Genomic DNA, 22793 nt, shown 5'->3' on the forward strand with positions numbered 1-22793 from the left:
TATTATATATTAATATATGTAATATACCTATTAGTATAATCTTTAGTATAATATATACAGCTATACTGCAAAGTTGCATATGACCCCATTTAATTTCCCTGGATGTAACCCTTGGTGTGTTCCTGATGGCGCTGCTTGTGCATAGGATGATGGACTGTCCACACCCTACTTGCAGTGTTTCCTTCCTCCCACTGGATGGTAAAGTTGCACGTACATATCACAGCAACAGTCAGCAGACTATCTTTGCAAGAACATTGGACTTCGAGTCAGGAGACCTTGGTTCAGGTTCAGTATTAGCTCTTCCTTTTTGAGTGTGTTTCTTCCTCAGTAAAACTGGGCTTCATTCACCAAACAATAAACATTTATGGAGTATTATTGCATGCCCGCCCTGTGGCTAAGTGCCAGGGGCCCCAGCTCTTGCCCTGCTTTCCTCAAAGTGGTGATGGAAGAATCAGTCCCAAAATGAACATAAATAAAACAGGAATGGAATTCCAGGTGCCAAGCTGTGCTGCTAGTGGTTTTATTAAGTAAAGAGATGAGACTGGATCTATCATGAAGTAAGTGGTATATTGTAGTGGCTGAGAACTCAGGCCCAGTAGCCAAATTGCCGGAGATCACATCCTACCTCCATCAGGATTTGGAGGATATTGCTTAACATGTCCTTGAACCAGTTTTTCTCCATCTATAAAAATAGGAACAAGAATTATACATAGCTCTGTGGTTGTTGTAAGGATTAAATACATCACTGTTTTATTTATTTTTTAAAAGATTTATTTATTTTAGGGACGCCTGGGTGGCTCAGTTGGTTAAGCAGCTGCCTTCGGCTCAGGTCATGATCCCAGTATCCTGGGATCGAGTCCCACATCAGGCTCCTTGCTTGGCAGAGAGCCTGCTTCTCCCTCTGCCTCTGCCTGCCATTCTGTCTGCCTGTGCTCGCTCTCTCTCCCTCTCTCTCTGACAAATAAATAAAATCTTTAAAAAAATATATTTATTTATTTTAGAGAGAGAAAGAGAGAGAGCATGCGTGCATGAGCAGGGGGAGGGGCAGAGGAAGAGGGAGAGAGAATCTTCAAGCAGATGCTGAGCGTGGAGCCTGACAAGGAGTTCCATCCCAGGCCCCTGGGACCATGACCTGAGCCCAAATCCAGAGTTGCCTGCTTAACCTACTAGTCACTTGGGCACCCCATTTGATATTTTAAAAGCACTTGGAACAGTGCCTGCCTGACACATAGTAAGTGCTCAATAAATATTAGCTATTATTTTTATTATCTGGAATGGAGAGGCACCTGGGTGGCTCAGTTGGTTAAGCATTTTCCTTTGGCTCAGGTCATGATCACAAGGTCCTGGATTGAGCCCCATGTCCTGGGAGTGGGGGGGTCCGGTTCAGTGGGGGGTGGGGTGCTCCATGCTCAGCAGGGAGTCTGCTTCTCCCTTTCATTGCCCCACCCCTCGCTCACGTTCTCTCTCCCTCTCTCAAATAAATAAATAAATAAAATCTTTAAAAAATATTACCTGGGATGGAGAACACATCAGACTAGCTTTTTTTTTTTTTTAAAGTTTTGTTTATTTTACAGAGGGAAAGTGTGCGTGCGAGTGCGGGGAGGGGCAGAGGGAGAGAATCTTCAAGCAGACTTAACTGACTGAGCCACCCAGCTGCCGCTGCACCAGTGGTTTCTAATACAAATGTGACCAAGCTGATGTAGGAGGGGGATCAGGTTGTGACAGTTTTCTCTCTACTGGTGATTTCCTTCATGTCATCTGGCCAACTAGATCCATGTCCACCTACTCCCTCCCTAGTCTGCAAACATCCTCCCAAGGCTTTATGTGCCATTGGCAAGAATGATATTCCCAGGCAGAAGATGGAGCTTCTGAAGGTAGTACTGGAACTCCAGACCAGCTCTCCAGGTCCGTATGGAGAAGATGAGGGGGCAGTCAGCTCCTTACTAGGGGCTGCTGATTCTGCCTGTTATTTAATTTATTTTATTTTATTTTAAAAAAGATTTTATTTATTTATTTGACAGAGAGAGACACAGCAAAAGAGGGAACACAAGCGGAGGGAGTGGGAGAGGGAGAAGCAGGTTTCCTGCCTAGTAGAGAGCCTGATGTGGGGCTCAATCCCAGGACCCTGGGATCATGACCCAAGCCAAAGTCAGACGCTTAAAGAGTGAGACACCCAGGCACCCCTCTGCTCCTTATTTTAAAAGGTGTGGTTTGTTTGTCTGACTGCACCAATCATGTACAGCTTCTAAAATAGCTGTTAGATTTCCAGTCATTCCATCTGTATCTTTATTTATTTTTCAATGATTTATGCAATCTGGGTAAATTGAAAAGCCCTTATATTGGGCCCTTATACATATTTTGCAAATTTTTAAAATCATATATATGCCAAGGTGTTCTTTTTTTTTTTTTTTTTTGGCCAATCTATTACGTCTTTTATTCTCAAATTGCTTTTCTAACATGAAGACTTTCCAAAGAGAATTTTGCAAGTCTCTTTTGCAAGTCTCTTGCTACACTAGGGTGGGTCAGGAAAGCTTTCTGTAAGAAGTGACTTTTAATTCAAAACTCCATGAGTGAGAAGCCCAAACCATGCCAGGAGAGCAGGGAAGAGGCCTGCTGGGGGACAGCACCTGCCTCATCTCTTTCTTTCTATCTTCTTTAATTTTAATTATTAACTTAGAGAGAGAGGGAGAGAGAGCACACAAGCTGTGGGGAGTGGGAGAGGGAGAAACAGATTCCTTGCTGACTAGGGAGCTCGATGTGGGGCTCCATCCCAGGACCCTGAAATCGTGGCCTGAGCTGAAGGCAGCCGCCCTACCAACTGAACCACCCAAGCGTCCCTGCCTCATCTCCCCCATGGTACTACCACTTCTGCCAAGTTTGCTCCACTTAGTTCTTGCTACTGACTTCCCTCCTTGGCCATGTGTGATCCCACAACTTTGACTTGTTGGCCCATCCTGCCCTCTATGGCCTGAATGTTTGTTTCTCACTTATTCAGATGTTGAAATCCTTACACCCTGCGTGATGGTTTAGGAGGTGGGGCTGTTAGGAGAAGCCCAAGCCTGGAAGTCGGAGCCCTCATAAATGGGCTTATGCTCTTATAAAAGTGACCTCCCTCCCCCATCGGAAGAGTTCCCTAGCCCCTTCCTCCACAATAAATCCAGGCCCTGTGGAGTTCTCAGCAGGATCTGACCATGCCTATACCTTGATCTCGGACTTCCAGCTTCCAGATCTGTGAGAAATACATTTGTTGTTGATACACCACCTGGCCATGATCTTCTGCTATAGCAGTCCTGAGCAGACTAACACATTAGCCTTTACTATCCCTTTCAGCATAGCCCTCCCCCAGCTCATCCTGTCACAGGTCAGCTGGGTAGGAGGGAGTTAATAGTGGTAGAGAGTTGTTGATATGAAATAAAATGATGGCACTTCTCCCCTTTGAACGGGAACTTAGGGTGCAGACTCCCATGAAAAGGGGTGTTATTCTGGCATATCGTGACTGATATTCATAGTCCTGTATGTGTCCAGCTTCTTAGTGTTCGTATCAGTTAAGGACTTCATGGACAGTCATGGACTGGTCTGTGCAACAGGTGGCTTAGGAGAAGTGTGCTGTGGTAAAAATGCTTCCTAAAATCTCAGTGGTGGGGCGACTGGGTAGAGCATCGCACTCTTGATTTCAGCTCAGGTCGTGATCTCAGGGTCGTGAGACTGAGCCCCTTGGGCTCCACACTCAACTTGAAGTCGGCTTGAGATTCTCTCTCTCCCTCTTCCTCTGCCCCTCCCCTTGCTTGAGTGCACATGCTCTCTCTCTTTAAAATAAATTTTTAAAAATCTTAAAAGAAAATCTCAGGGCATCTGGGTGGCTCAGTTGGTTAAGCATCTGCCTTTGGCTCAGGTTGTGGTCTCACGGTCCTGGGATTGAGTCCTACCTCAAGCTCCCTTGAGGAGTCTGCTGCTCCCTCTCCCTCTGATCCCTCTCCCTCCAACCCCACCCCCCAACTTGGGCTTTCTGCTCTCTCTCTCAAATAAGTAAAATCTGTAAAAAAATAAAATTTCTGTGGTTTAATAACAGACATTTTATGCATATGACATGGCCAATGCTAACTGGCTTTGGCTCTGCCGAATTCCACAGGTCTTCACCATCCGGGACCCAGACTGGAGGGGATCCTTTATCTGGGACATGCAGATCGCCTGGAAGAAGGAAAAGAGAAAGATGGTTGAACCACATGATGGCTCTTAAAGCTTATGCTTAGAAGTGGTGTATATTACATCTGTTTCTATTCCACTGGCCAAAGCAGCTCCATGGCCAAGCCTGAGGTCAACCAGGAGCAAGGATACTCCCACAGGGAGAGGTGGTAAATATCTTGAACAAATAAATAGTCTCACATAGTCCCTCACAGCCAGTAGTACCATTTGGTCTCATTTTGTGGGTGAGAAAAGGAAGCCTAAAAGAGGTAACTCCATGGAGGTCATAGATTCCAACTCAGCTCCATCTGGCTTTAGAGTCAGTCTTTCCTACCAAGGAATCACTTTGGGGGATTTTTTCTCCCTTTACACTGTATAGGCACCTGGAATTGTAATTTATTCAGGTCATAACCACTTCTAATCAGCCCCAGGAACTTCTCCATGAAAACTTCTAGAGGTAAACCACCCTAGAAAGGTTTCTGGAAGGATATGAAGCTTCTATAGAAAGAGGTGGGGCTTGAGGAATTGCATCTAGGAGAGCTGACTCTATTCCATTTAGTTATTTTTTTTTTTAAACTGTTGAATTATTTATCTGCTTTATGGGTTTGTGGATCCTTTAGGCAGGGATTACCTATCAATCTATCACTGTGTGTGTGTGTGGTGTCTGAGCTCCTCAAAGCTATTTTTCTAGGTAATTTTAGAAACTTCCAGATTGCATTGGATATTTATACTCACAAAAATTATTAGTGGTGGAGAGAGTGCAACTCATCATCTTTTACCAAAGAGCAACAATTTTAGATTTAGAGACCTAGTTGCAGCAGCTCGGCGTGTGTTGGGGTGGGGGGTGCAGGGAAGAAGTTACAGCCAGCAGGTAACACATCGCTATGATTGTAAATCTGTTGCGTTCCTTTACCTTTAGCGCACTCTAACCCGTTTTAGGGTCCCTGGTTCCCAGGGTTAGGTGTTTATGGTAACACGGCTCCCTAGGTTTGACTTGCCAGATTTATGGGTCCGTCAGGGTGGGGATTAAGGTGAGGCGAGTGAGGCACCCAGAGCACTCAGCGTAAGGAGGCACTGGCAGGAACCTAAGTTCTCTGGCCCCACAGTCAGGGCCCTGGTATCCATGATGCATTTACCATAACTCTGCAGCGTGAAAACGCTGGGCGCTGAGCTCACCTGCAAGAAAGAAATTTCGACCTGCCCTCTCTCCTCTACCCGACAGGCAGGAGAACCTGGAGGACGTTGCCGCCCTGTGACTTTACTCGGCCTGTGAGGCTCACTGCCAGGTTACCGTGTACGTGTATCTGGCCCAGGCTCGGTGCGGAAGGCAGACAGAGGGACTGTGCGTGTGTGCCTGTGTCAGGCCGGGCGGGTCCATATCCGGGTGGACCGGGTGGGTGGGGCCGCCCCTCCCTCCAGGTCCCGGGGTGGGTTGGGGGTGGGGAGGAACGCGCGGAGATTCCCTGTCGCCCCTTCGGATCCGAGAGGGGGCGGCAGAAGGAACGCGAGGGTGACAGGGCGTGCCCACCCTGCGGCTGGGGGCCCGGCAGCGCCCCCCGCCCCCGGGACCGAACGGCCGCGGGGACTCGAAAGAAGAGGAAGAGGAACCCGAGGAGGGCTCGCCGAACCGGCCACCCGCTCCGAACTTGCCGGGGAAACTAGTGCGGAGGGAGGGGCCGGGGCCGGGGCCGCGGCGGGAGGAGGGGCGGCCGCAGCTGCATCCAGCCCCGTTGGCTTCCTTCCCAGCTCTCCTTCGCCTCCTCCTCTTCCTCCTGTATGAGTCAGGCATTTCCCGGGGATTTGGAGCAGCCACGCGCGGCCCGGGCGCCGGGAGCTGTAGCAGCAGCCGCCGCCGCCGCCGCCGCCGCGCCAGGAGCTCCAGTGCCGGGGCCGCCACCGCGGCGGGCACCCGCGTTCCCGGCGCGCACGGACCATGGAGAGGGCGGCCCAAGGCGCAGACGGCGGCGGGGGCAGCAACAGCAGCAGCCGCAGCAGCAGCCGCGCCACCTCGGCGGGCTCCTCGCCCTCCTGCTCCCTGGCCGGCCGGGGGGTCTCCAGCCGGTCGGCGGTAGCGGGGTTCGGCGGCGGGGGCAGCCGGAGCAGCCCCGGCTCGGTGGCCGCTAGTCCGTCCGGAGGAGGTGGCCGCAGGAGGGAGCCGGCGCTCGAGGGCGTGCTCAGCAAATACACCAACCTCCTCCAGGGCTGGCAGAACAGGTAACGCGCCCCTCCCCGCGCGCCGCTCTCCGTGTCTGTGTGTGTGTGCGTGCGCGACTGTGCCACCGACCGAGCGGGAGCCTCCTCGGCGGGGGCTCTTCCTGCGCCCCGGCTCCTTTCCAGGTGCGGCGCCCGGCGTGGGGCGTGCTGTGACCCCACCCCAGCACCGCAGTGGCGGGGAAGGGGGGGCGAGAGCCCCGGTTTTCTTCTGCACCGGCACCTGCGGGGACTGGAGTGGCGGGAGGAGCCCGCTGGTCCCAGGGCCCTGCCTGCTAGCGGTTTCCCCGCACTCCTGAAGAATGGCTGAGGAAGGGAGGCGGGGGTGGGGGGTGGGGGGGTGTCGTGCTTTGTGCCTGACTGTAAAAGCTTTAATACAGCTTGTCCCATCAGAACAATACTCTCTGTAATATAGTTCCTTTACAACTTTAGTGTTTAAAAACACCACCACCACCGACAAAACCTTCCACTTATTCGGCGCTTTCCAGAGCGCGTGCTACCTCCTGCCCCGTCGGAGGCTTGAGACCTCCAATCTCTGCAACAGAAGTTTAGTTTAGTTTTTTAAATTTAAACAACCTCTCCCCTTTGGAAATAGACAGTTTGCTATTTAAATTGTTATTTCCCCCCGCTTTAGGTGCCCTTTGAAGTTCTTTGCTCACTCACTCACCCTCACAGTTGGGAAACCTAGTTATGACCAGGCGGAAGGATGGGGATGTCTAGGGAAGGGGCTCCCAGCGCACTTGTATTGGTGAAAATATGTGGGGCTCAATAGAGAGGATAGTGAGGAAGACTTGGATGGAGAAGATGTGGTGCTGCCACTTACAATTCTTTCCTCCTTCCTTCCTTCCTTTCTTCCTTTTTTTTAAATACTTGTTTTTCAAAAACAAGCCAGAGGGAGATACAAACGTCCATGCAAGAGGAATGGGGATTTTTGGAGAGTTTGTTGATTAGAACTTTTGTTCTGCTCTTAATAGCCCTTGGATCTTAGGACTTGGGGTTCTTAAAAGGATGCTTGTGGAGTTTGAACCTCACCCTGGAGACTCTTGCTTCTCTCTGCTGATTAGACTAGATTCCTTGGTGCTCTCTCCCTGCAGATGGATTGGAAACGTTCAGATTGCTTCCAGCTGAAACTTTGATCAGGCAGATATTTACAGGAAACTCAACTAGGAGGAAGATGACTCCCTAAGTATGGACACTGAGTTGTTTCTGTATAGATACTAGAGACAGAGAACTTTCTGAGTCACCTGGGTTTCCTCGGAGATCTGCTACTATGTCAGTGGAAGTTGCACTGTAACTTTTGAATCCTTTTATTTCTCAAAATAGACCTGCTGTGTGCTGTTGCCTCTCCTTTTCCTCCTTCAGTTTTTGAAAGCTGAAAAAGAACAGGTAGAGTGGGTAGAATGAGGGAGACATGAGATGACTAAATCTGATTTCAGTTCTTGGTAATCGTGCTGTATTGGGGACAGCGTCTGTTTTGTGTGTTGGGCAGTCACTTTAAGTGCTCTTGCTCTCTCTCTCTCTCTCTTTTTACAAGTAGCTTATGAGGCCAACAGAGATTTTACCCTGGATTACAGTTGTTTCACTTGGGGACGTATTTTACCTGCAATGCATATTAAAGGATTTGCTCTTTGCTGTGGATTTAGGAGGAATTGGAGTCACTCATGCTTTTGTATAATTTTAAATCCACTGGGGTATTTAGGTTATGCCAGATCAGGAAGAGGCAAAACTGATGATAATAATAGTAGGAATAATAATAGCGATGTGATTGCAGGCTGTGTAGGTGAAATGCGCCGCATACACTGGTGAGGTCTTATCTTTGTTGAGTTTGTTTACTGTGGTCTATAGCTGCCAGTGTTTCTTCTTAACCCCAGTACACTCATGATTTTCTCAGTAACCACTGACTCCCAGAGCATTGTCTCTTTCTAATGGTTAATATCTCAGTGGCCAGGTCTCTGTTCCCCACATCTGTGTTCTCTGAACTGTGGCCGAGGGTCCATTAGTGGTCTGGAGAGGATTTGTGATGATTCAGTGATTGCACATTTTTTTCCTTCTCAAGGAGAGGTCTGGAACAGTGAAAAGGAAAAGAGAAGAAGAGAAAGAATACATTCACTTGTTCATGAGTTTGTTTCTTCAGAGACTAAATTTATCGAGGACCTACTATGTGCTAGGCACTGTTCTAAGGGCTGGAGCTCTTCCACTTGATTTTAGCCAAAAGGCCAAGAAGTGCTGAGCTGGAGCTATTCCAGTGTGCAGAATGGACAGGCGTCTTCCCTTGAAGTAGTGCAGGGCATGCAGAATTAAGAGGAAGGAGTCCAGAGCTCCCTAGTCTAGGGGAATGCCTTGGTATAAACAGCGGGGTGACTCGATGCAAATTACCTTTGCTTTTGGACCTCATGGTATATTCTTTTGGCAGTACTTTTTAAGTTGCCTACAGTTCACCACAAATCTCCAGCCACGAAGTTCTTAGCTAGCATGTTTCCAGACTGCACCCTTCACCAGTTTCCAGAATGTGGTACCTATCACCCGAGAGCAGTTTTTATTCAAGTGTCCTCTTGCAGGACCTCATGTTGCTACAGAGTGTATATTCTAACACTCAGTGTCATTTTCTGCCACCATTCACTGGTAGCGCGCTTGGCCCTGTAGCCACTCCCCCAGGAAGGCAGTTTGGGGCGGAGCATAAGCAAGGTGATGGATAGAGAGGCTCCAGGAGAGAAGGCTGCATGCGGTGGGACACGCTCAAGTCAGAGAGTACATCCAGAGCACTTGGGCTCACACCTATGGGCTGAGGGAGTGCGAAATAGATCAGAGCATGGTGAAAAGGTACACTGAGAAGACTCTATAATCATTACAGCTAAGGGAAAATATTTCCAGTATCACAGTAAGGTGTAGTTCTATAAGATGGTGTTAAAGAGGGAATGCATCCAAACAGATGAACAAAACAACTGCAGAAGTGGCAGGTGCTATGAAGATGAAAAAAATACAGTTGGCCTTGAACAACCAAGGGGTTAAGGGGACCGAACCCTGTACAGTCGAATATCCTATATAACTTTCAACTTCCCCAGAACTTAACTACTGATAGCTTACTGTCAGCCGAAAGCCGTACCAATATCATAAACAGTTGATGAACACATGTTTTGACTGTTATGTGTCTTATATATTACAATAAAGTAAGCTAGGGAAAATAAAATGTTATTAAGGAAATTATAAGGAAGAGAAAATATACTTACGGTACAGCTGTATTTATGTAAAAAAAAAAATCTGTGTATTCCTGGACCTGCACAGTTCAAACCCCTGTTGTTCAAGGGTCAACTGTATTTAAAAAATGATGAGAAATAAGTATTTGTGGAAATGATTTGTGTGGATCTAGTGTCTTTACTGCTACTCATGTTTTAATCTAGAGAACTATCTGTTCACTCCTGTTTTGGTTTTCATAGGGAGTGAAGCAGAGGAAGAGTGAACCCCAAGAGCTAGGAGAGGCAGGCCAGTGCCAGGTTACACGGCACCCTGTAGGCCAGGGGAAGAATTCGAGGCTGTGTTCTGGTGGTCCAGAAGGATTTTAGGCGGAGAGATGACACATTTGGATTTGTGATTTAAAAAGTTCACTCCAGGGGTGTTTGGGTGGCTCAGTCAGTTAGGCATCTGCCTTCGGCTCAGGCTCAGATTGTGATCCCAGGGTCTTGGGATGGAGGCTCACGTTCAGCTCCCTGCTCACAGGGAGACTGCTTCTCCCTCTCCCTCTGCCTGCTGCTCCCCTCTGCTTGTGCTCTGTCTCTCCATCAAATAAATGAATAAAATCTTAAAAAAAAAAAAGTTCTCTCTGGGTACTATGTGGAGATGAGGTTTTCAAAGGGTCAGTCAGATAGGGAAGCAAGAGACCACTGACGAGCTCCTCGCGGGGGTCTAAACCGAGGACACCAGTGGCTTGCCCTTGGGGGACAGGGGAAGTGGAGGAACAGTACATTTTTGGGGTAGGGAGGCTAGAAATTGCTGATGGGTTGGATGAGGAGGTGAGAGAGAGAGGGGAGCCAGGGAGAACTTTTGAGTTTGGAGCTCTGAGAGACTTGGGATGTTGAGGTATTCTTTATAGAGATGAGGGTCACAGGGGAGGATAGGGGACAACCAGGAGTTCCCTTTGGGCTGTGTTCAGTTTGAGATGTCTACACCTAGTGAGAAATTGGCTATATGAACTCTAATTTGCCCTAAGGCTAATTTTAGTCTCACCCAAGAGAATTATTTTGGGTTTGCTCATAACAATAGGTGTTTGAGAAAGTAATTTCTAATTGGATCTAAAAGGTGGTATTTAAATACTTGAGGGTCCTTATTGCCATTCAGTTTTTATTATCTAGAGAAAAGAAGATATTACAAATATGAAACCCACCTCCTGTGTGTGAGAGAGAGAGAGAGAGAGAGAGAGAGAGATTAGTGGGGTTGTAAGAACTCTAAAGTATTAAAAGGCAAGGGGTGCCCTGGCTGACTCAGTCAGGTAAGCATCTGAGTCTCGATTTCAGCTCAGATCATGATCTCAGGGTCGTGAGATCGAACCCATTTGCTCAGCAAGGAGCCTGCTCGAGACTCTGCACCCCTCCCGCCTCACATGTGCACCCTCTCTCTCTCAAATACATAAATAAATCTTTAAAAAAATATTTAAAGGCAAGTCTTGAATAGAATAAGTAAGGTAGTATGAGCAAAATAACACCTCAGGCCAGCAGTAGACATTTATTTAGAACGTTAGGGGAGTGTGGACCCTGGGGCCAAACCCTGACGTCAGTATATAGCATGCGTGTCATCTTAGGCCAGTTCCTTAATTGCTCTGGGCTTCTGTTTTCTCATCTCTTAAATGGAGAAAAGTTGTTACTTCTCATTAGTTCAGTGTGAAGATTATGTGAGGATACTGGTCTGTCAGTGGCTGAGAACAGTGCATAGCAAGATCTGGAGAACTGGAGGCTGATACTGGATCTTCAGTTGTCCCTCTTAAATGGATCCTTTCTGGTCCATAAAGTTCTTGGTTTATTTTCTGAATGCTGTGGTTACCCTGGGACTTCATTAACATAATTATCCCAGAGTTCTTTGGTGAGCATATGAGGATTTGGTTTTGAAGGCATCATTTTAAAACATGGAACCCAGCAAACATTTGCATCACTATGGCAAGTGGCTTACTCCCCTCCCCCAGCCTCAGATCCCCGTCTCCCTTCCCTGCTCAATTTTTCTCCATCATCACCACTGTCTGATACGCTCCATATTTTATTCTGGTCTCTGCACGGGATGTAAGCTCCCTGAGGACAGACAATAATTTGCTTTATTCACTGCTGTATCCCCAGTGTCTACAGCAGAGTCTGGCATGTAATAAGGGTTCAGTAGGTACTATCGAATAGCTAAGAGACTGAATGAATGACAGAGAAGAAGTTAAACCAGAGTTTACTTGTGTTTCAGCCAGTGTTAGCTACTGTTGTTGTAATTCTTGGTTCTCTGCCTGCTTTTATGGCCTTGTGGACTCCCAGAGTTCATAGGTCTTCTCATTTGCTCTGCTGTCTGCAAACTTTGGGTTTTATCTTCCGGGTCAGCAAGTCTGACTTACCTTGTGACACGCCCACCTTGACTTAGGGCCCACTACTGCTCACCTAGTGTGGGCCTTTAGTGGCCAAATACCTAGGGCTTGGTTTTGACCCGATCTGCATTAATGACATGCTTTGAGAATGCAGTGTTTAGCCTCTGGTCACGATTTTCCAGGGTTTTGGGGCTACTTGGCTCATTTAGAAAAGTTGAGGGGGCATAGATTAACTTTTAAAACCACTCTGAATTAAAATAAATGCTTTTTGAGTACTCTGCAAATTTTAGAGGCAGTTGGTGATACCAGAGTTGAAAAATCGCGGTTCTGGGTTTTATGTTCTTGCCCACATGTACTTAGAAAGTATTCACACATCTTGCTGTCTGGATTTCCAGATTGCTGTGAGCCTGTGTACTCAAATCCTTTAGGGACGCTGGATTACTTCACGGACAGTGATAATAAAGGGGTGGTTGCCTAGGTTACACAAGAGCATATAATGTGATTTATTCACTTATGGTTTACAATATTTAAATTGAGGATTTGCCTGAGTTAACCCCTCCCTATGGGATGCGCTCTTCCTCTCCCTTTTGAAAATTGTGTGTATCTGAGGAGATATACGCCAAATGGTGACCATGGTGGTGGGTGGTGGGTGATACTATTTCTCCTTTTCTTCCCCATTATTATTTTTTTTCCCTGAGGTGAACTTGTATCCATTCTGTAGTCTGAAAATTACAGAGGGGGAAAAATTTTCACCTATCTCTGAGTGACTAGTTTTTGAGAGTAAAGTTGAAGTTTAACATACATTCAGAAGAGTACACAACTTCTAAGTGTACAGAGTTCCATGGGTTTTTGTAAATGGGACATACCCAGATCAAGAACCAGCAGCCAGCCCCTTCCCGCCTCCCTTCCAGTCAATTCCCCCACTGGGCCTCCACTGTTGACTTGCAGCACCTTGCATGAGCTAGGCCTCTTGACTTTCTTATCGTACGGCATTGTGATCTTTTGTGCCAGGCACCTCACTCTTAACATGCTTGTAAGCCCCACCATGTTGCTGTGTATAATTGTAGTCTGCGTCCACTGCCGTTTGGAATTTCACTGTGTGGATATACTAAACGCACTGACATTGACCACAGATTGACCTCTTCCTGGGTTTTCCTTGCAAATAACACTGCTGTGTGGTTTGGAGAACATATGTATGCATTTCTCTGAGTGTATACCTAGGAGTGAGATCTTGTGTGACAGTGTTTGCAAGTGTCCAGCTTCTTAGAGGCTGCCAGAGGGTTTTACAAAGTGGTTGTGTCTGTTAACATTCCCACCAGAAGTGTATGAGGGTTCCAGGGGCTCCTCATCCTCAACCACACTTAATAGTGTCTCTTCTTGTTTTAGCCAGTCTGTTGGGTGGGTGGTGGCATCTGATTATGGTTTTAATTCCTTGACGACTAATGAAGTTTAACATCTTTTTGTGTGCCTTCTGGCCATTTGGATTTCACATTTCATGAGGTGCTGTGTAAATCCTTGACCATTTGTATACCGGGGTGTCTGCCTTTTTCATATTGACTTGGAAAAGTTCTTTATATATTCCAGATATGAGTTTGTTGATGGGTATATGTACACGGGCAAGTGGGTACCACATAGAGAGAGCAGATATCTTCACTTGTGGTTTGTTTTGTCATCTCTTTGCCATGTTTGTCTTGATAAACACAAATTTTAAATTTTAATATAGTCACATTAAAAATTTTTTTCCTGGGGTGCCTGGGTGGCTCAGTCGGTTAAGCATCTGCCTTTGGCTCAGGTCATGATCCCAGGGTCCTGGGATTGAGCCCCGCGTTGGGCTCCCTGCTCAGCGGGGAGCCTGCTTCCCTTCCCCCTCTGCTCCTCCTCTCTGCTCGAGTTCCCGCTTTCTCTCTCTATAATAAATAAATAAAATCTTAAAAAAATAAAATTTTTTTGCTTTATGATTAGTTCTTTTTGAGTCCTGTTTAGGAAATCTTTGCCTAATCCACAGTCTTGAGGCTGATCTCTGATGTATTCTTTCAAGGGAAAAAAAAAAAACTAACCCTTTTATTAATTTGAATATTTCTTAAAAGTTTGAATTGAAGGGTGTGGACACCTGGCAGAAACAATCCTGGACTTAAGGCTCCCAATCTGTATTAGTTTCATATGGCTGTTGTAACAAATGACAACAAATGTGGAGGCTCCCAACAACAGACATTTATTTTCTCACGGCTCTGGAGGCCAGAAGTCTGAAGTTAGTTCCACTGCGCCAAAATCAAGGTCTTGGCAGGCCCACGCTTTCACCAGATACTGTAAGGGACAATTAATTTCTTGCTTCCTCCAGCTTCTGGTGGCTGCCGGCATTCCTTGGCTCATAAGGCCTCATTCCAGGTTCTGCCCCTGCCTCTGCATTGCCCTCTCCTCTGTGTGTGTCAGGTCTCCCTCTTCCTTCCTCTTGGAAGGACTCCTGTGACTGCATTTAGGGCCCACCCAGATCATCCAGGATAATCTCCCCATTTAAAAATCCTTTCTTGAATCATGGGTGCCATAAGCACTGTAACGGAACACTCGCAGTTTCCAGGGATTAGGACGTGGATGACGTGGGGGTCAGGTTTGGCATGCACAGCCTCCACAGAGTCGTAATTCTGAGGAAGTTCTGAATCTCTCTTGTCTCCCTTCCCCATCCACCTTTCCCACCCTTCCCTGGTTGCCATGGTGACAGCCGTCTCTGTCCTGAAATGGTTGCTGTCATGACTGAAGTTGGCTGGTCAGGAAGGGTTGGTGGATTCATTCATCTCTGTCTGCTAGACAGACCCTGTAGGCAAATGCAAGGTAGGCATTATTGTAAAGGAAACTCTTTCTAATGCCAGGGAGCAAACCCAACTGGCTTTCATGGGCAAATGAGACTTTCTCTGGGCTTTCTGTAAATACCCTTGAGTAATCACCTTGGAAGTAGAAGTAAGTATACAAGTAATAATCTGTGTCTTCCATTTTGTCATCTGAATGACTCATTAGCCTGAGGACTTTTGTTTTTTAAAAGTATAATTAAATACAGTAAGAGACCCTGGGTCTCAGGTGTTCTGTTTGATGAATTTTGACAATTGTACCATGTAAGCGCTGCTTCAGAAAGTACAGAACATTCTCTGATCCACTCCCCTCCACCCCAGTTTCCCTGTGCTCCTTGCCAGTCAGTTCTCCTTCCCCTGCAATCTGTTTCTGATTTTTATTGCCATGAATTAGTTTGGTCCATTCTTGGGTTTCATATAGAGGGACCCATATATTCTTTTAGGAGTCTGGTTTATTTCGGTCAGCCTGATGTTCTGAGATTTCTCCATGATGCATATCTATCAGTAGATTATAATTTTGTTGTTGTCGTTGAGTAATCTGACATTCTGGGGTTATACCACAGTTTATCCTTTCTCTTGTTGGGGGGCATTTGGGCTGTTTCCCGTTTTTGACTATTACCAATAAAACTGTTGTATGTTGTAAGCCTTTGTGTGGACACGTGCTTTTATTTCTCGGGTGAATGTCCTAGAGAAGGGAATTGCAGGGTCATAGGATGGGGCATGGAGAAACTCCCAGAGTGTTCTCCAGAGAGGCTGAAGCATTTCCCACTCCACCAGCCCTGTTGGAACGAATGGGTTGCTCTGCATCTCAGCCAGCTTCTGAGAGGGCCACCTGTGGGAGCACAGGGTAATGAAGTGGTTAGACCTCCTTGCCATTCCAGCTTAGCCTCTTCTTTTTTTGGCGAGGTGACCTTGGACAAGTCACTTAGCTCTTCTAGCCCTGGCTTGCTCATCAGTGCAAAGACTGTAACCTTGTAGTGCCTTTGTGAGGCTGTCACAGGCAGTCTAGTGGAGTGGGTAGTGCTCTGTCCGTCCTCGGTGAAAGTTTGTCTACTGGGAGTCCTATATTTTAGACCAATGGGTAATTTTGTGGAACTATGGGGACGAGCTGGTTGTGGTTTTAGACCCCAACCTTAGCAAATAGGCAGGTTTTTCTAAGCCCTTTCTCCTTTGTACGGGGACCTAGGTGACAAATTATTTGATTTGTCTCCTGGATGACTGTGTTCCTTTCCTATGGAGCCTGGGATTCCTCAGAGCCTGCTCTAGTGGACAGTTGTTTGAAAACCCTGGGAAAAAGAAGAGATGCAGCCTTTGTGTCCCAAAAGGAGGTTTGAAGCGATTGCTCCGGAAATGTGGGAGGCTTTTTGCTGCTCTGCCTGGCTCCTGCCTGATGTGATTTGGGGCCAGGCCAAGACAGAATTAACAAGAAAACCATCCAGAATGTGATTTTTGATAACCCAGACTGGATCGAACATGGACACAACCCAGAAAGAAAGTGCTTTATTTGTGCCTCGTGCAGTGACATCAATAATTACGATAAAATTAGGAAACATTATATACAGTCCTGTGGCAAGCCTATTCTCTGAAGGTCAAAGGAGGCATTTGAGCCATGAATAACCTTTTCATGTTGTGCTATAGTTTTCAGAGGGCTGTTTATGTTTTCATGTGGTTAGGTCCCTTCCTTTAAATATTTTGATGAAAATACAACAAGTCGAAGGGCGACCGGCATCAGTTTTCAATGACTCTTTTCTAGAATGTGTTGAGTGTTTATCTGCAAAGCCAGTTATGTGATCAGTGACCTGTGAGCAGTGGAGAACTGTGGGATTAGGACTGCCTTGGAAGCAGTAGGATTTACGTTCTCCCACGTGTGGGGAGACCTGGGGTTCCATCTGAGCCACTTGTTCAGGGGAATCAAATGGGTTTGGTGATGGAGATAGAAGACCCTCAAACCGTTCTGCAGTGGTCAGTCTGTCCGAGGCGTGGGGTGGGGGCACGCTGCTAACGACACAATGGAAACCTCTGCCACAGTTTTCCGGGGCGTCTTGGTTATGAAGTGGAATCTGGACGGACTCGGGAAACTTGCCAAATCCTGAGTAGGCAGGCAGTATCAGCCCCCAGATGTACTCCTCTTCACTTGTAATTAGGCCTGCTGGAATGTTCACACCCCGCGTATTTGTGGGACACCTTTTGTGTGTGTGCCAAATGCCAGGTGAGACGCTGAGGACACAGGAATGAGAAACACAGGCCAGATTTTGAGGAGCCGACCGCCTAAAGCAGGGGTGGGAAAACTCTTCCTTTGAAGGCCGGGTAGTTAATATTTCAGGCTTCATGGGCTCTCCAGTCTCCGTGGCAACTCTGCAATGCTCCCGTGGCAAACAAGTGGGTGCGTCTGTGTTCCAACAAAACTTTATTTACGAAAACAGGTGGTGGGCTGGATTTAGCCTGTGGGATGGAGTTTGACCATCTCTGCTCTAAAATGACACCCGGCCCCTTAATCAAGTAGTGGAGGACGGGTTCTGTGGTCCTGGGCCTGGGCTTGAGTCCTGCCTCAGCTCTTTCCTACCTGCTTGATTTTGGACAAGCTGTAACAACCTCTCCATGTGTGCCTCTGTTTCTTTACCTGTGAAATGGGAGTGATAGAGCATCCATGTCCTAGGGTCGTTGGGGTCGTCTGAGAAGCTGTGTGTGAAGGGCTGAGGACAGCAACTGGCAAGCTGTGGGTAGCGTACAGCTGGGGACTCTCCCGTCAGGGAAACACCCAGCAGTGAGAATGCCAGCTCTGCCTGGGGATGGAGGGAAGGAGGTGGGAGAGCAAGACCCAGAATGTTGACGAGACGGCTTCATCCCGCAGATGGGAGTCCAGGGCGGGCTTCCCTGGGAGGAGGCTTTCTGAGGATCAAGGTTTGGAAGCAGGACGGAGGAGAAGGTAGGTTTGTGTGGCTGCAGTGCGGGTTGTGGGGTGCGACCAGAGGTGAGGCTGTAGGAGGCTACTGCATGAAGGACCTCTTATGTGGCTGAGAGACCCCAGATCGTAAGCTGTCAGTGTTACTGGAAGGAGTACATTTGTGGGTCCAGGAAGCATCAGATTTTACATCTGTTATTAAGTTGAACCCTTCAAAGGAGATGGGGGTAATGCAGATCTGTCCATTCTCTCCTCCTCCTGTTGTCACAGAACACCAGGGTCTAGCTAGATGCACAGTTGTCCCCGAGAAAACTATATTTGCATCCTTCATTTCCCTCTCAGCTAGGGATAACCATGAGATTATATTCTAAACATAAGCAGAGTTCTCACAAACTAGTCTTCTGGAAGTGTCTTTGGACCATTCCTTTTTTTTTCCTTTGCTCTTGGAATATAGACATATGGCTGCAACTGGAATACAGACGTGGTGGCTGGAATTCCAGCAGCCATCTTGAGACTTGAGGTGACTGAGATGAAGGCCATCAGGACAGAAGAGACTTGGCCTCTGACAATTCTGTTGGTCAGAGCCACCTCACAAATCTTGGGCTGCCTGCCACTGGAATTTTCCATGATAGGGAGAATAAGCATTTTCTGAAAGCCACGATTCACAGCTAGATCTAACCTTAACTGATGCAGGTAGAATTTCTGTTCCCCAGATGAAGAAACGGAGGCATATATTGACTCACAGTCATTATGTGTTGCACAGTCAGAAAGTAAATTGTGTCACACAGTCAGTAAGTAAGTTGCGGAGCCACAATATATCTGACTCCAAAGTATGTTTTCTTTCTATCACTCTGGAAAGAACTTGGAGATCTCCAACCCCCTCATTTCATGGATGAGATCACGGAGGGCTTTGCCTTAGGGTAGACCTGTACCAGCTTATTTCGCCTGGAGATAATCATTATTGTGTTTTATCCCTCACTCTTGCTCTCCTGCTGTGGCCTTCCCGAAGAAGGGGCATTGTGGTTTAATGAGTGGTTTTGTTTCCCTCCCACGGGCAGAATCTCTTTCTGTGAGTAGTTGATGTCTGGTGGTCCTTTTCAGGTCCAGGTCAGGAAGCATCACTGCTTCAGGGCCATGTTCACAGCCTTCACAATCCTTCTTAGTAATGACTTTGCTTGCTCGTCCTGTCTTTTCTTCACCTGGGCTTTTAGGGCTGATGGAGGGGGGCTCCTTGGCCCTTTGGCTTTTGTAAGAACTGGCAGATGAATGTTGATTTACACAGAAGCCTCCAGGTTCATTAAGCTGAGTGTGTGCACTTTGGCTGAAAGGGGTCACATGTCAGATTCTTGTGTACCTGAGTCCCACTGTATTACTAATACCTTAAAAATGGGCCTCCCGACCCTCTTGGCTAACCGCACAGCACACAACTTTTCTGTGTGCATGTTCCAGCTGACTCATTCAGTGGATGGGTCTCTAACAAGTTGAAGCACTGTCCAGAGAGCTCTGTTGCACGTTTATTCTACAGCAGCTCACGTTTATGTTGCTCTTTGGACTAGCAACATGCTTCGCGTTAATTTTTATGAGCCTGGCTGGTGTGCGCTGTTTGCTTTTTTATGAGAAGTCCGCCATTGCTTCCTTGGCCCAAAGTGTGTTTTAACACTCTTGGAGTCACTTAGTTAAGTCATAGATTCCCGTAACTGAAGTATTTCTGTCAAATGTCCATCTTCAAAATTCCTTTAGAGTCCGTGGAAATTCAGGAAGATAGTGTAAAAGAATGGCCCAAACGCCAGGGCTTCCTCACGCTTGAGTAAGAAAAATAGGCCATTTTTACAGGGTAGACTTAGAGATGCTTCAGAAAATCTTCATGTTAAAGGAAGAGGACCCAACTTACGTCCATGAAGTCAAGTTTGAGTCTGGATAGTGTTTTTGAACAAAAGCAAAGCGTGACCTCACTTGGAGGAGGCTAAGTTGTAGTTATTCGTGTCGTGGAATTGTTTGAATTTCTGTTTATCTAAACACTTGCTTCCTTTTCCTTTGTAGCATTGGAGCACTTACCGGTATTTTTAGTGGTTTTTTTTTTGTTTGTTTGTTTGTTTCCGTCTTCATTTTTGCTTTGTTTTTGAGTTTGAAACTATAAATTCCCTTCATATCATACAAAATGTACATTTTGCAACTATTAAATAGAACTCGTGATCTGATATTTTCTTTTCCTACAAATGATAGTGTTATGACAACTGGAAAATTTGTATAAGGTCTGTAAGTAATAGTACTGTATCCTTGTAAATTATTTGATTTTAGTAGTCGTACACCGAAGTTTTTAGGGGTCAAGGGGCATTTGTTGCAACTTACTCTCAAGAGACATATATATGGTGATAAAACAACTGTAGTAAGATGTTAATAGTTCTTTAGCAGTAAGTAATTCTTTGTACTATTATGACTTTTCTTTTTTTTGCATTTAATTAATTTTATTTTTTATTTTTTTAATAAACATATAATGTATTTTTATCCCCAGGGATACAAGTGTGTGAATCACCAGGTTTACACACTTCACAGCACTCACCATAGCACATACCCTCCCCAATGTCCATAACCCCACCCCCCTCTCCCGAGGCCCCCCCCCAACCCTCAATTTGTTTTGTGAGATTAAGAGTCACTTATGGTTTGTCTCCCTCCCCATCCCATCTTGTTTCATTTATTCTTTTCCGACCCCCCAAATCCCCCATGTTGCATCTCCTATTATGACTTTTTTATTAACTTTGAAATTATATTAAAAAGTTAACAAAAATTCCTTCGGTCTATTTTAAAAAACAAGGCTATGGGGCATGAAGAATATACTTCCTGGATGAATGTAGCATGTATCTAATGATTAATAAAGCTGATGAATCCTTTCTTCTTTAAGGCTGGTCTCCTAAAGTGGCTGGTGGGGTATCCATTCTGGAACGCTTATTGCAGACCAGTTTAGAAGATGCTTCAGGTGTGGTAAATTAGACCATTCAGTATGATGAAATTGAATTTGTTGGTGGCTGTGAGCAGGTACCATTAAACTTCGTAAATCTGGCATGTTTGCAAGCTTACCAAAAGACCATGAAACCAAAGGTGTGGGAGATCAGTGTTTTGATCCGTTCCCTGTTTAGTCATTTTAGCTAATCTCAATGTCAACCAGTTTTGTCATCTATAAACCGTCTGGAGTGGGAAGCATATTGCTTGTTCCCCATTATTCCAATATTAGGAAAATGAGAACGAATTATCATTTATATGCATTTTTAAACCTACAACTTTTTAATGTAATTTTACTGTCTAGAATTATGGTGATACCTGTTTTAAAATTGCCTGTAAAGTATTTGTTGAATAAAGAGGACACTGTCTTGGGAATTTTTGTGTGGTAATGGGCCAGTTTCTGAGAGCAGCCTCTGCCATACCCTTGGTGGCCCTACAACTGAAGACTTTGGGACTCGAAGTCAGTTCAAGTATTTCCTCGGCATCAAGCCGGCAGACATTTGTAGTTGAACCATAGTCAGTGGCCTCTCGGAGTCTAAGGTTCATGGGGTGGTCCCCTGGTGGAGGAGGTCTGCCTTGTCAGTGTTCTCAGCATCTTGGAGGCATTTTGCTCTCTCTTTCTAAAAAACCAGAGTTATCCTCTGTCACTTCTCTGTGCTCTGGGAGATCAGATGGGTGCTCTCCATGGAGCCCCAGCAGCATGAGCTTTCCCACTGACCAGGCTGGATGGTAGCAATATGCTTCCTGAGAGGCCCTGCAGATGGGCTGCTCAGAAAGGACCAGATTTCTTTTCTTGTTATATAGTCACAGCGGTGGCAAGAGCTTATAAACCTAACCCTGATAACCTTGTCATTCCCGCCTCTCTGAATTGCAATAAGAGAAAGCAAAGAGCAGAACAAGGAAAACTCACAGTTTCAGAGGGTCGGGAAGAAGGCCGGCCATCTAATGTACCAAGTTGATGGGGTTTTATTCCCACTTCCATTCTTGTTCGGGCTAGCACTGCCATTCCCAGCCAGTGCCCGTCGAGACAGTACGCTAGGGACAGCAGAGGAATTTCTTCATTTGTAAGATGAGGCTACAGAGAGTACCTACCTTGTAGGTACCCCCGTGAGGGTTAAGTTAAACGAGTTAGTATGTGTGAAGGGCAAGGGCCAGTGTGTGGCTCATTTGTCATCCGTCACCTCACAGAGCATCTTATGTAGCCATAGAAGCATGGCTTACCTCTTTGTGATGTGTGTTGTTAAATGTGTTCTTCTCGCTTACTAAAAAAACAGATGTTTTTCCCCGTTTCATAGGTTGCCCTTCCGCTGTGTTGATTGTGTTCTTTGATGCACAAAACTTTTTTAAAAATTTGGAGTAGTCCCATCTATTTTTGCTTTTGTTGCTTGTGCTTCTGGTGCGATATCCAAGAAATCACTGCCAACTCCAAGGTCAGGAAGTTTTCTCTTCTGCTTGCTTCTAGGTGTGTTACCGTTTTATGTCTTAGTCCATTTTTTGTACATGGTTTAAGTTAAGGACTCAACCTCATTCTTTTGCATATGGACGTCTGGTTTTCTCAACACCATTTGTCCTTTCCCAGTTAGGTATTTTTGGAATTCTTGTCAAAGATCATTTGACTATACATGTGACCAGATAACACGTGGGCTCTCTATTCTGTTGCATTGGTCTACTTGTCTATCTTTATGCTGGTGCCATACTCTTTTGATTACTGTAGCTTTGCTTTGAATGCTTTTTCTTTTTTCTTTTTTTTTAATTAAAGAGAGAGAGAGCATGAACAGTGGGGAGATACAGAGGAAGAGGGAGAAACAGTTTGCCCTCTGAGCAGGGAGCGTGATGTTACATTTGATCCCAGGACTCTGAGATCATGACCTCAGCTGAAGGCAGACGCTTAACCGACTGAGCCACCCAGGTGCCCCTTGAATATGTTTTGAATTCAGGAACTGTGAGTCCTTTAACTTTACTCTTTTCTTTCTTTCTTTTTTTTTTTTTTTTAAGATTTTATTTATTTATTTGACAGAGAGAGATCACAAGTAGACAGGCAGGCAGAGAGAGAGAGAGGGAAGCAGGCTCCCTACTGAGCAGAGAGCCCGATGCGGGCCTCGATCCCAGGACCCTG

General features: G+C 46.2%; 1 protein-coding gene across 4 annotated transcripts in view; it reads left to right on the forward strand.

Moving 5' to 3' along the window:
- Positions 1 to 6036: 6036 nt before the first annotated feature.
- The window catches only part of OSBPL10 (oxysterol binding protein like 10), a 349809-nt gene continuing 333052 nt past the window's right edge, over positions 6037 to 22793 (forward strand). For all 4 annotated transcript variants that reach the window (XM_059390786.1, XM_059390789.1, XM_059390788.1 and 1 more), the window contains exon 1: positions 6037 to 6396. In XM_059390786.1, the coding sequence (XP_059246769.1) occupies positions 6116 to 6396 (281 nt within the window). In that variant the 5' untranslated portion in view covers positions 6037 to 6115. The remainder of the gene's footprint in view (positions 6397 to 22793) is intronic.

Source organism: Mustela nigripes, chromosome 2 (assembly GCF_022355385.1).
Source record: "Mustela nigripes isolate SB6536 chromosome 2, MUSNIG.SB6536, whole genome shotgun sequence".
Lineage (NCBI taxonomy): Eukaryota > Metazoa > Chordata > Mammalia > Carnivora > Mustelidae > Mustela > Mustela nigripes.